General features: G+C 39.0%; 1 protein-coding gene across 4 annotated transcripts in view; it reads left to right on the plus strand.

Moving 5' to 3' along the window:
• Positions 1-877: 877 nt before the first annotated feature.
• The window catches only part of sh3kbp1 (SH3-domain kinase binding protein 1), a 35,242-nt gene continuing 22,387 nt past the window's right edge, over positions 878-13,732 (plus strand). Inside the window, exons 1-3 of one of the 4 annotated variants that reach the window (XM_057824326.1) lie at positions 878-1,351; positions 2,762-2,919; positions 13,107-13,212. In XM_057824326.1, coding sequence (XP_057680309.1) covers positions 1,297-1,351; positions 2,762-2,919; positions 13,107-13,212 — 319 coding nt within the window. In that variant the 5' untranslated portion in view covers positions 878-1,296. The remainder of the gene's footprint in view (positions 1,352-2,761; positions 2,920-13,106; positions 13,213-13,732) is intronic. The other 3 variants (XM_057824325.1, XM_057824327.1, XM_057824324.1) reach the window with 3 other exon arrangements.

Genomic DNA, 13,732 nt, shown 5'->3' on the forward strand with positions numbered 1-13,732 from the left:
TGTAATGGTGACATTAAGTGTGGATTTTTTGGATTTGTGTTTCAACAACATCAAGCTAGGTTAGCATAAATTGTTTGTTTAAATAGGCCCCTGCTAAAAGCTTTGAATAGCTTCTTTGGAGTGTCGTATTCGCCCATCTTAACATGTGAACTGCTAGCGTATGATCATGTACTGTATTTGATAATGTGCGAATAAACTGAACTGAAATAGTGATGTTTTGACAATTAAAATGTGTCTTAAAAGACTACACTTTATTACATTTTAGAGTGTTAAATAAGTTACTTTGTGATGTTTCTTACAAAATGACATCACCATCTACTGGCTTGACATGCACATGGCATCATTTAGCATTAGTGTTTTCAAGTAAGTTGCTAAAAGCAAAGGCCAAAAAGTGACGTTAATGAAACTGTGACAGGAAGTATGGATTTTTCCGATTTGTGTGTCAATAACATCAAGCTAGGTGAGCATAGATTGTTTGTTTACATGGTGACGTTTTGGAGAATGAAAATGTGTCCTAAAAGACTGCACTTTATAAAGTTTTAGAGTATTAAATGTTATTTTATAATGTGTCTTACGAAATAACATCGCCATCTACTGGCTTGGCATGCACATGACATCATTTAGCATAAGTGTTTTCAAGAAAGTTGGTCAAAGTAAAGGTCAAAAAGTGGGTGTGATACAAAGTGGTCTGTGTAGTGTTAATGAAACGGTGACAGGAACTGTGGATTTTTCCCATTTGTGTGTCAATAACATCAAGCTAGGTTAGCATAAATTGTTTGTTTACATGGTGATGTTTTGGAGAATGAAAATGTGTGTTAAAAGACTGCGCTTTATAAAGTTTTACAGTAGTAAATATATTATTTACGAAATAACGTCGCCATCTACTGACTTGGCATGGACAGGACATCATTTAGCATTAGTGTTTTCAAGTTGGTCAAAGTAAAGGCCAAAACATGGATGTGGTACAAAGTGGTATTTGTAGCGTTATTGAAACGGTGATAGGAAGTGTGGATTTTTCCAATTTGTGTGTAAATAACATCAAGCTAGGTTAGCATAAATTGTTTGTTTACATAATGATGTTTTGGAGAATGAAAACGTGTCTTAAAAGATTACACTTTATAAAGTTTTAGAGCATTAAATAAGTTATTTTCTGATTCATTTTACAAAATGACATCGCCATCTACTGGCTTGGCATGCACATGACATCGTTTAGCATTAGTGTTCTCAAGTAAGTTGGTCAAAGTAAAGGCCAAAAAAGTGGAAGTGATACAAAGTGGTCTTTAGAGCGCTAATGTAATGGTGACATTAACTTTGCATTTTTTGGATTTGTGTGTCAATAACATCAAGCTAGGTGAGCATAAATTGTTTGTTTACATGGTGATGTTTTGGAGAATGAAAACGTGTCTTAAAAGATTACACTTTATAAAGGTTTTGAGTTTAGGTTTCTTACTAAATGACATCGCCATCTACTAGCTTGGCATACTCATTTCATCATTTAGCATTAGTGCTTCCAAGTAAAAATAGCATTTGGTCAAAGTAAAGGCTAAAAAGTGGATGTGATACAAAATGGCCTTTGTTGGGCTAATGTGATACAATGTGGTCTTTGTAGCGTTAATGAAACGGTGACAGGAAGTGTGAATTTTTCCCGATTTGTGTACCAATAACATAAAGCTAGGTTAGCATAAATTGTTTGTTTACATGGTGATGTTTTGGAGAATGAAAACGTGTCTTAAAAGATTACACTTTATAAAATTTCCGAGTTTGAAATAAATTATTTTGTGATATTTCTGCTGGCTTGGCATGCACATGACATCGTTTAGCATGAGTGTTTTCAGAAAGTTGGTCAAAGTAAAGGCCAAAAAGTGGGTGTGATACAAAGTGGTCTTTGGAGCGTGAATGAGGGTTAGGGTTTAAGGTTACGGTGACAGGAAGTGTGGATTTTTCTGATTTGTGTGTCAATAACATCAAGCTAGGTTAGCATTAATTGTTTGTTTACATGGTGTTGTTTTGGAGGATAAAAATGTGATTTTTTGTTGTTGTTTTTTTCAATCAGTCTTTCTGCAGTTTTTTGTTTTCAAATTATTTTGTGATTTTTCTTAAAAAACGACATCGCCGTCTACTAAGCTTGGCATGCACATGACATCATTTAGCATTAGTGCTTCAAGTAAAAATAGCATTTGGTCAAAGAAAAGGCCAAAAAGTGGATGTGATACAAAGTGGCCTTTGTTGGGCTAATGTGAAGGTGACAGGAAGTGTGTAGTAAAGATAAATGACAGGAAATGTGTCAACATCACAAATCTTTAGCTAACCTCTGTGAAAGCTAAGTGGAACAGTTTTGTGTTACGGTGGCAAAGATGGCAATAAAAGTCAACGGAAAGCAACGAGTTTACACCGGCAGACGGGTGTCCTCGCACTCGTCCTTCGCACCTAAACGAGTCACAAGTTGCTTCTCTTTGTCGCCATCCCGTAAATCAACACACAGCCATTTACTGAGTTAACTCCCATTTTGTATTGATTCTTTTTAAAAAAAAAAAAAATCTACTTTCAAATCAATATGCTGTATGTGTAAAACAGTCCATTTAGGAAGGGGGGGAAGCTAGCGTGGGTGAGTCATAGCCAGCAGTTTATACTCTAGTTGCCATGGTCACGGCACCCCGAAAAAGCGCAGCCCCGCCTCCTGCGCAGTTTCGACAAGGATCAAACCACCAGCGTGCGAACCTTTGGGTGACCCGCGGCAAATCTTTCTCTCTCTGTGGCTCAGTGGAGGCCGTGGTGGAGTTCGACTATGAGGCCCAGCAGGACGACGAGTTGAGCCTGAGCGTGGGCGACGTCATCGTGAACATACGGCGAGACGACGGAGGATGGTGGGAGGGCGAGCTGGGCGGCCGCAGGGGGCTCTTCCCTGACAACTTTGTAAGGGTGAGTACTCAACACAGTGGGAGGGGCGGATGCAATGAACCAAGTGAGAATTACTTAGTAGAGTTTGGTTTTCCCTTTTCCATTTAAGGAATGTGAGCTGCCTCCCCACAATTCACCCTCATTTTCCCATTTCCATCTAAGGAACTAAGGTTTTCTCCTCATCAACCCTTGTTTTCCCTTTTTCATCTATAGAATTGAGGTTGTTGTTTGCCCTCATCCACCCACTTGTTTTCCCTTTTCCATCAAAGTAATTAAGTTTTTTTTTTCTCCCTTGCCCACCATCTTGTTTTCACTTTCCGCCCCCCGTTTCCATCTTCAGCCACTTTTTGTTTTTTATTACCCTCAACTTCTCTCGTTTTCCCTTTTTTGTCTTAAGAAATTGGTGTTGTCTTTGTTTTTTTCTTTCCCTCAAGATATGAGGGTTGTTATTCTCCTCACCCACTTTTTTTGTTTTCCCTTTTCCATCTGAGGAATAATGCAATTTTGTGACCTGATTCCACCTCTTTTCTTAAGTTTTCCATGCTCAGCCACCGTCTTATTTCATTTCCAACCCGAGCCACCATCTTGTTTTCCCTTTTCCGTCTATAAGCAAATTTGGGATCGTTATTTTCTCCTCAAGAAGTTGTCAGGATTGTTTTTCCCCCATCATCCACTTTGTTTTTTTCCGTTGAAAAAATGGTTTTCCCATTTACATCCAAGGAATACATTTTCACATCATCCCACCTTTAATTTCCCTTTTCCAGCTTCAGCCACCTTTCTGTTTTTTAATACCCTCAGCTTCCCTCTTGTTTTCCTTTTTCGTCATGTGAAATTGGGGTTGTTTTTTTCCCTTAAGGTATGAGCGTTGTTTTTTTTCCCCCTCACCCACTTTCTTGTTTTCCCCTCACCATCCAAGGAATAATTTTGGCCCTGATTCTACCTCTTTATTTCCCTTTTCCATGCTCAGCCACCCCCTTATTTCAGTTTTTTAAAACCTGAGCGGCCCTCTTGTTTTCCCTTTTCCATCTAAACAAATTTGGGGTCGTTTTTTTCCCTTAAGTTGTCAGGATTGTTTTTCATTGTTTTTATCTGTTGACGAAATGGTTTTCCCATTTACATCCAAGGAATACATTTTTACCTCATCCCACCTTTAATTTCCTTTCTCCAGCTTCAGCCACCTTTTTGTTTTTTTACTACCCTCAGCTTCCCTCTAGTTTTCTCTTTTTCGTCTTGTGAAATTGGGGTTGTTTTTTTTCCCCTTTAGGTATGTTTTTTTCCCCTCACCCACTTTGTTATTTTCCCTTTTCTATCCAAGGAACAATTTTGGCCCTGATTCTACCTCTTTATTTCCCCTTTCCATGCTCAGCCACCATCATATTTCATTTTTTTTAAACCGGAGCCCTCGTTTTCCCTTTTCTAAGAACTTTGGTGTCGGTTTTTTTTCCCCTCAAGAAGTTGTCAGGATTGTCCCCCCCCCCCCCCCCCCCCCATCATCCACTTTGTTGTGTTTTTCTCATTGAAGAAAGTTTGTTACCTCTGTTTTGTTTCTCGCATTGAAGAAATTCTGTTTCTATTTCTCCTGCCACAATTTTGGTTTTCCCTTTTACATCCAAGGAATAAAGGTTTACGTCATCCCACCTTTAATTTCCCGTTTCAATCTAAAGCCACCTTTCTGTTTATTACACTCAGCTTCCTTGTTGTTTTCCCCTTTTTTGTCTTAAGAAATTGGGGTTGTTTTTTCCCCTCGAGATGTGAGCTTTGTTTTTTACCCTCACCCACTTTCGTGTTTTCCCTTTTCCATCCAAGGAATAATCCAAGGAATGTTTTTTGCCCTTATTCCACCTCTTTTTTCCCTTTTCCATGGTCAGCCACTGTCTTATTTGAGTTTTTTTTTTTTTTTTTAAACCTGAGCCGCCCTCTTGTTTTCCCTTTTCCGTCTAAATAGATTTGGGGTCATTTTTTCCCTCAAGAAGTTGTCAGGATATTTTTCCCCCATCATCCACTTTGTTTTGTTTTTCCCATTGAAGAAAGTTTGTTTCTGTTTCCTTTGTTTTGTTTTTCCCATTGAAGAAATTTTGTTTCTATTTCTCCTGCCACGATTTTGGTTTTCCCTTCTACATCCAAGGAATACATTTTTACCTCACCCCACCTTTATTTTCCCTTTTCAATCTTAAACCACCTTTTTGTTTCTTAATACACACAGCTTCCTTCTTGTTTTCCCTTTTTTGTCATAAGAAATTGGGGTTGTTGTTTTTTTTCCACTCAAGGTGTGAGCTCGGTTTTTCCCCTCACCTACTTTCTTGTTTTCCCTTTTCCATCCAAGGAATAATCCAAGAAATATTTTTTGCCCTTATTCCACCTCTTTTTTCCCTTTTCCATGTTCAGCTACGGTCTTATTTCAGTTTTTTTTTTTTTTTTTTACCTGAGCCGCCCTCTTGTTTTCCCTTTTCCGTCTAAACAGATTTGGGGTCATTTTTTTCCCCCCTCAATATGTTGTCAGGATTGTTTTTCCCCCCATCATCCACTTAATTTTGTTTTCCCCATTAAAGAAATTTTTGTTTCTCTTTCTCCTGCCACAATTTTGGTTTTCCCTTTTACAACCCAAACGAGTCACAAGTTGCTTCTCTTTGTCGCCTTTCATCATGAACATAGAGTTACAGCCATTTACTGAGTTAACTTCCATTTTGTATTGATTCTTTTTTTTTTTTTTATCTATTTGCAAATCAATATGGTACATGTGTAAAACAGTCAATTTGGACTCTGGCGTGGGAGAGTCATAGCCAGCAGTTTATTCTTTGGACACTTGTTTTCCCTTTTCCGTCTAAGAAATTTGGGGTCGTTTTTTTTACCCCTCAAAATGTTGTCAGGATTGTCTCGCCCCCTCATTCGCTTTGTTTTGTTTTTCCATTGAAGAAATTTTGTTTCTCTTTCTGCTGCCACAATTTTGCTTTTCCCTTTTACATCCAAGGAATAAATTTTTAACTCATCCCACCTTTAATTCCTTTTACCATCTTCAACCACCCTTTCATTTCCGGGTTTATTATTTTTATACCAACTTCCACTCTCTAAGTGTGTTTCTGAGGTAACGAGAGAAGTTTGTGTTAACAGGAAGTGCATATTGACACATTAACGTATTTCGACAGTGTTGCATTCACTGAAACAGTTGCCGGACAATGGCCGTGTGTGAGTGCATGCGGCCACTCAGGAATACCACACTAGTGTGTCACAAGACTGCACTTATGGGAATGTGCAGTATTCACCCGTTGAATGTGTTTTTGTGTCTTTAGGAAAAAGGAATGTTAACACTCAGCTTGCAAAATACACAGGAAGTGATGCCATGCGGCAAGATTGGATACAGATAAAGCGTTATCTAATAATTATCCAAATATCGGGATAAAAGATTTCTGGTTCCAGTCCAAAAGATACTTTAGGTGGACATTTTCACGTGACGACCGATCATGTGCCGGCTAATCGGACTCGCGTGGTGCGACTCAATGTGAGCGCTTCGCTTAAAGCTGGATGAGATTTTTTTTCCTTGATGGGAAACGAAATAATACAAACGGTACTTTCATTATGAACGTAGAAAACTCCTTTACAAAGAGATTCTATTAAGGCAAGTTGATGTGTTAACTCGGAGTTAACTCACTATTTCGTATACTCAATTTTAACACATACAGTTTAATACAGTTCTACTATAAAAAGTATTGATTGTGTAGGTGTGTATAACAATAGATTCATTGTGATTACAGTGATTCCTCGCTACTTTGCGCTTCAAATTTCAAGTCCTCCTGAACTTTTTTCCCTCATCGAAGAAAACAAAATCGCTGGTCCGGGAATACTTCGGTTAGAAAAAAAATACAGACGGCCGCGGCTTAAGAGGATGAGGGCCAACCGACATGTCAAACATGTCTGCGGAGCGTGGCTGCCGAGGAGGCAATACTTCCAATATGATTTCGCGTTTATACAAAATTAAAGGTTAGTAAACACTGTCATGAACGTTTGCCACACGCTAGAGAGTTAACTCCAGCTTGTTTAGTGTGTCTAGTGGTGGCAAAACGTGTTTTTTCTCTCGTTGAGAAAGAGTGTGTATATAATGTAAACATGATACGAGTCATACACACTTGCTTTTTGTGGAAAATAATTAAATTATTTTTGTTTTGATGGTAATAAAGTTGAGCTGTGGCTGTGGGTTTAGGCTCACCTAAAGGACGGCATTTATTTTAATTTCATTTAGAATATTTAGTTTTTTCATTTGTATATTTTAACTTAACATTATTCCGATTTGATGTTTTGAAAAATAAAAATCCTGTTCAATGGAAAAAAGTTTTTTTTTTAAACACGATACCTTATTGAAACACACTTTAGAACTGTAATTGCAATACCATGATACCATGAAACCGTGATATTTTGGCTTAAGGTTTTCATACTGTCAGCATATCATACCGGTACATGCCTACTTGGAAGCCAAAGCTTCAAAGCGCCGCATGCGTCAATCGTTGCTTAACTTGTGAAACAGTTGCTGTGGCAACTCATTGTGTGTAAGTGAGCAGCTTGAGTGGATTTGAGTGGACTCACGCAAAGAAGCATTTCATAAAGACAAGCATTTTTCTACTTTATTCTTGTTTAAAGATAATTCGGTGGGACAGCAACACGTTTAGAACTTATCATAATTATTACATTTGAAGTGCTTAAACATTTATTAAAAAATATACATATATATACCGTAATTTTCAGACTATAAGTCGCTACTTTTTTCCCTCATTTTGAATCCCGCGGCCTTAGTCCAGTGCGGCTTATTTGTTGATATATTTAGAATAATAGGTAACACTTTATTTGAGAGCAGCGTCATAAGACTGCCATAAGACCGTTGTAATTATGACATGACATAATAATGGGCATAAATGAATGCTTATGACAGCTGTCATTAAGTGTCATCTGGCAAATTATGTCACTAACTCCATTTATGTCCATCTGGGATATTTTACATCCATTCAAAAGGGAGAAAATTTGCCGGATGACACAAAAGGACATCTGTCATAGCAGTGTTCTCATAATTATGATTGTCTTATGAGAGAATTATGGAGCCACTGTCAAATAGTGTTACCAAATATCATAACTAACAATTAATGAAACAACTAGAACAGTAACTGAAGAAATAATTAGCACAGAACATGAATTTTGATTTGTTATTTAGACCTGTGTCGCTGCAATGCATGCTTGGAGGCATGTTGGACGAGAACAGCGTTGACAACAGGTGGCAGCAGAGGTTGAAACAGGTGGCAGCAGAGGTTGACTGTCTCCCCCAAGAGAACAGTGATGGCCAAATGAAGATTCTTGAAGCAATGAAGTTTTGCAGCCAATTGGTTCAAAGCTTCATGGTGGTTCCTTTGGTCTTTTGACAGTCTTATGATTCAGATGTCAGATAAATTGTGAAGGGAATAGGTACCGTTCTCGCGCACACCATATAATATTTTGCATTAGTCTAACACTTTCATTATAGTAAAGCATCTATCTAGTTTAGGCAGACTTCACTCCATGCCCGTTGACACAGTAAAGTGAATCACCTTACCAGCCCTGTCGGGGCTCGTGAGGGGGAATGAATGAGATGGTACCGTTTCTCGTAGGCACTGTGTAACTGTTTGCATTACTCTAACACACGTAATATAATCAATCAGGGAATAGTATAACTTCTCATATTTACTGTAGGACTATTTGTATTACTCTAACGCACCTAATATAAAATAAATAGCACTTACATCATAGTTTAATGAAAAGAAGCACAATAGAGGGCATAAAAGATACACAACGCCATCTTATCACAGAAGCCCAACGCGTCATGAGCTAGATTGACGCACCAACTCTTGCAATCAGTTCTCCTGGGCACTCCAGGACAAAGAGCAAGGCGCTCTGTCCTAAAACAAGTAGCATTGGAGAACACTCTCGCCCAACCAGGATAACAAGATGATAGCGCGGGCGCCTTGGACGTCAAGACCTGCGTCGGTCCCCGTGGCAACCACGTCCCAGCCACGAAGGATGAGGCACGTACCAGACCGCCCAAACCTGCCACAGAGGGATGATCCCAAGACAACACCCAGCGACGCCTTTGGCCCGGCCCACTCCACTGCAGTTTTCAAAAAGGACTGAACAGTTAGATAACAACGGTCGCTTCTCGGGAACATTTCTATGTGGCTGTTGTTTTGCTGACCCTGGATCCAGCATTGTTTCTCCGTTGTCTGTTTTTGCCTTGTTTTTGACCATTGTCGACGAATAAATCGTCAACCTGTTTTCAGTGAGCCTTCTTCAAACTTTTGGAACATGGAGTCAGTACAAAGGGTTAATACCGGAGTGAACGCGCGGAATATTGGCCCCTTCCAGCCGACTTGCGGGAGCGGTGTCAGTGGAGCATCATTTCGTTCAGTTGTCGCTGTTTCTGCGGCTTGGCCGGGGGGGGGGCGAATTCCTTCAATTGTTTCCGGTTGATATCTTTTGGTGTAAGGATTCAAGGATTCCCCATAATACAGTGAGGACAGCTGCGGCTTATAGTCCAGTGCGGCTTATCTATGAACAAATGCTGTTGTCATGTCAAATTTAGTGGGTGGCAGCTTACAGTCTGGTGCGCCTTATAGTGCGAAAATTACCGTACATTTGAAGTGCTTAAATCCATTTATTAAAATATATACTGTATATATACTTAAATTATTTTTTTTTTTTTAAATCATACTTTGGGGGAAAAAGTGAAAAAACATGTCTTAGATGTATCTCTTTCCAATGATAAATCTGAATAAAATACATTGAACACAAAAAATTTAAAAAAATTTTTGGGGGGGGTGAGGGGCGCTACTTTGCGGTCTTTCACTAATCGCGGCGGGTTCTGGTCCCCGTTAACTGCGAAAAACGAGGGATCACTGTACTCAATTTTAACACAGATGCAGTAAATATAAAAGTGTGCTATATTCTACTATGAAAAGTATAATTGATTGTGTAGGTGTGTATTAGTGCTGCAACGAGTAATCGATTAACTCGAGTGTTCGATTAGAAAAAAATATTCGAATTAAATTTTGTTGCGTCGAGTATTCGTTTAATTAAAGTGCTGTTGTAATTAGAGATGCCAATCGATCAGATCCGATCACCTTATTTTCAAAGTATCGGAATCGGCAAAAAAATATCGGACATGCCTTTTTTTAATCTATATATATTTTTTGATTAAATGGTTTCCAAATTGTATTTAACATTACAGACATAATATGTTACACTCATCCAGAGTCTTTAGTTTAGGCTTATGGTAGGGTTATCAAATTTATCCCGTTAACAGCGGTAATTATTCTTAAAAAAAATTTTATCACGTTAAAATATTTAACGCAATTAACGCATGCGCTGCACAACCCACTCACGCATTGTTGCGTTCAATCTGTAATGGCGCCGATTTACCTATATATAGAGCTAAAAGGCAGCGTAAAATGAGTAGAGTGAATTTTGGCAGCCTTCGGAGCCTTTTTTTAATTGGCTAGCCTTTGGAGCCTTTTTTTAATTGGCTAAAACCTTACAATCCCTCTCTCTACGATTAGAAATATCGTGGGAAGCAATGTGGGGAAGAAAGGTAGTAATTGATCTTTTTCTTAACACCTTATGTTATTTCCCAACGCAGAGAAGATATATCAATTGGTAGCAGTACGCACAGTCATGGTTGCACTTCCCATCATGCATTTGGCCAGAACAGTTAAATGGCTACAGTATCATTTACTGAAAGCTCGACAAATACACTAGATGGCAATATTTAGTCACAATATACAAAGTCACATTTATCCTTACAAGTCTTTCTATCCGTGGATCCCTCTCACAGAAAGAATGTTAATGTAAATGCCATCTTGAGGATTTATTGTCATAATAAACAAATACAGTACTCATGTACTGTATGTTGAATGTATATATTCGTCTGAGTTTTATTCATTTTTTTCTTATTGCATTGCCAAAATGTATATGATCGAGAAAAATTATCGGGAATGATTGGAATTGAATCGGGAGCACAAAAAAAAAAGCAATTGAATCGGGAAATATCGGGATCGGCAGATACTCAAACTAAAACGATCGGGATCGGATTGGGAGCAAAAAAACATGATCGGAACAACCCTAGTTGTAATGTTTTATTTTGAAAGTGTTTACATTTAGTTTATTGATTAGGGTGGATACATTGCCCTCCGGTCCGCCTCATTTCACATGGCTGAATCCAACTGCTCCCTGTTAAGACCAACGTAAGCTAAGTTTTTCTTTGGGCTAATGTTTTTTAATGCATTCGTAATTTAGTTTATATGAATATTTAGCCGCTTTTTTTGTGGTAATATGAGTCTGAACCATTTGTTAAGAGAATTGGGAAAAAAAAAAAACGTTAGCATTTTATAGTATTTAAGCAAGCGGACTTTTGCCATGTAAATTAGCCTGTTGTTCTTTTGTTGTCCATAGATCCTCATTTATTTATTTTTAATACCGTTTGAGGCTCAGCTCAGGTATTTTAATTTTTCATGTTCGTTTTCCGATTACTCGATTATTCGAACTCACTAGTTCATCGATTAATCGACTACTAAAATAATCGATAGCTGCAGCTCTAGTGTGTATCACAATAGATTAACTGGGATTCATTGCAGAAATGCAATTATAATTTCATATACCGTAATTTCTGGACTATAAGGCCCACCTGACTATAAGCCGCTAGCCACCATATTTGACATGAAAACGGCATTTGTTCATAGATAAGCCGCACTGGACTATAAACCGCAGTTGTCATTGTATTATGGGATATTTACACCAAAAGATATTAAATGGTAACACTTCATTTGACAGTGGCACCATAAGACTGTCATGAGACCAAATGAACCACCATTAAGCTTTGAACCAATTGGCTGCAAAGCCTTATTGTCACTAAAAGCTACATTTGGCCATCACTGCTTCCCTGGGGTAGAGTCAACCTCTGCTGCCACCTGCTCTCAACACTGTTGTCATCCAACATTCCTCCTAGCATGCATGGCGGCGCTACAGATGTAAATAACAGTCATGTTCTGTGCTAATTAGTTCTTCAGTTACTGTTCCAGTTGTTTCATAAATTGCTAGTTATGGTATTTGGTAACACTTTCTTGGATAGTAGTGCCATAATAGTGTCATAAGACAGTCATAATTATGACATCACACTGTCATAAGCATTAATGAATGCCTATAATAGATGTCAGTTAGTGTCATCCAGCAAATTATCTCACTTTTGAATGGACGTAAAAGATATGAGCTGGACATAAATGGATTTACTGACATAATATGCCACATGACACATATTGACATCTGTCATAAGCATTCAGTAATGCCCATGATAGTGATATGTCATAATTATGATGTTCTTATGACAGTTTTATGATGCCGCTGTCAAATAAAGTGTTACCTATTAACCCAAATAAATCAACAAATAAGCCACACTGGACTACAAGCCGCAGGATTCAAAATGAGGGAAAAAAGTAGCGGCTTATAGTCCGAAAATTAGGGTAATTGCCCAGTCTTAAAGTAATTGTGTTTGGAGATTTTTTGTATTTCCATAAGTTAAAAAAACAATAACTGATTGGCTGCAGTTGACAGTGCTAGATGCCCAATTCGTTTGAACTGGGAGGGTGGCAGCCAATGAACTTTGTTCATTCAAGTCAAGTGAGACCGTGAGCCCCCAACACAACACACGCAGATGTTTCCTGTCGAGATATGACGACTCATGTTGTCTTCCTCATTTTATTTGCCTTTCCTTGAAGTCACCACAACCTCCCCATTTCCCCCCGGGGGGCCATTTTAAAGAGCCGTAACGCCAAACAGATGGAACGCCGTACCTTCACGTCCAATCAACCGGGGCGTAAATCCATCACCCGCATCCCTCTGCTCGTAAAGGAAGCGGAAGCAGTTTTTGCGTGGGTGTCGGACACTTGTTAGTCTTTGTGATGGACGTCTTTGCACAAACATAAGCTCCGCCTACTCGGAATCTTTAGCGGAGGCGCTGACATTTGCTCCACTTTGGGTCTCGTTAAGCAATCGCCGTCGTCTAGGAAACCGACTGGTATTTTTGGCTCGTTAGGGCCACACCAGGCCATACGTGAGTCAGGCCTATCTGCTTGACTGGGCCCGAGGGGCGCGGGAAAGAGTGGTCACTGAGTATCCCCACCATATTTGTTTTCTGTCTTTCCACGCAGGAGATCAAGAAAGAGGCAAAGAGGGATGGAGGGCAAGCCAAAGCGGACCTGGCCAACGGACGGGCAAGTCCTGTGTCTGAGGCCGCCACCAGACCGGCCAAGAAAGGTAGCAACTCACTTAACGCTAATATTGGCTGTCATTATGGCGCTATACGACCAATCTGTTTCATTCATTCGTCGCGGGGGTGCTTGAGCCTATCCCAGCTAACTACCTGTAGTCCCCGGGTTACAATGTGCTCGACTTGCGCGTTTTCAACTTTGGAGTCTCGCCCTCCATTTTGTTTGTTTAGTCACTTAAACATTACCTTGGCTTATAGTATCTCATAGTGTCTTATTTTTAACTTTATTAACTTGACGTGTTCTGTCCTTACTAAACGTGAAGTTGTTAAGCTTTACAAACAGAAAACAAGGCAATTGATGTTTTCGAAGCTTTTTCCTTACTTCACTTTTGACAATTTGTAAAGCTGTAGCACACATACAGTGGGGCAAATAAGTATTTAGTCAATAGTCAACCACTAATTGTGCAAGTTCTCCCACTTGAAAATATTAGAGAGGCCTGTAATTGTCAACATGGGTAAACTTCAACCATGAGAGACAGAATGTGGAAAAAAAAAAAAAAAAAAAAC

Source organism: Corythoichthys intestinalis, chromosome 20 (genome assembly GCF_030265065.1).
Source record: "Corythoichthys intestinalis isolate RoL2023-P3 chromosome 20, ASM3026506v1, whole genome shotgun sequence".
Classification (NCBI taxonomy): domain Eukaryota; kingdom Metazoa; phylum Chordata; class Actinopteri; order Syngnathiformes; family Syngnathidae; genus Corythoichthys; species Corythoichthys intestinalis.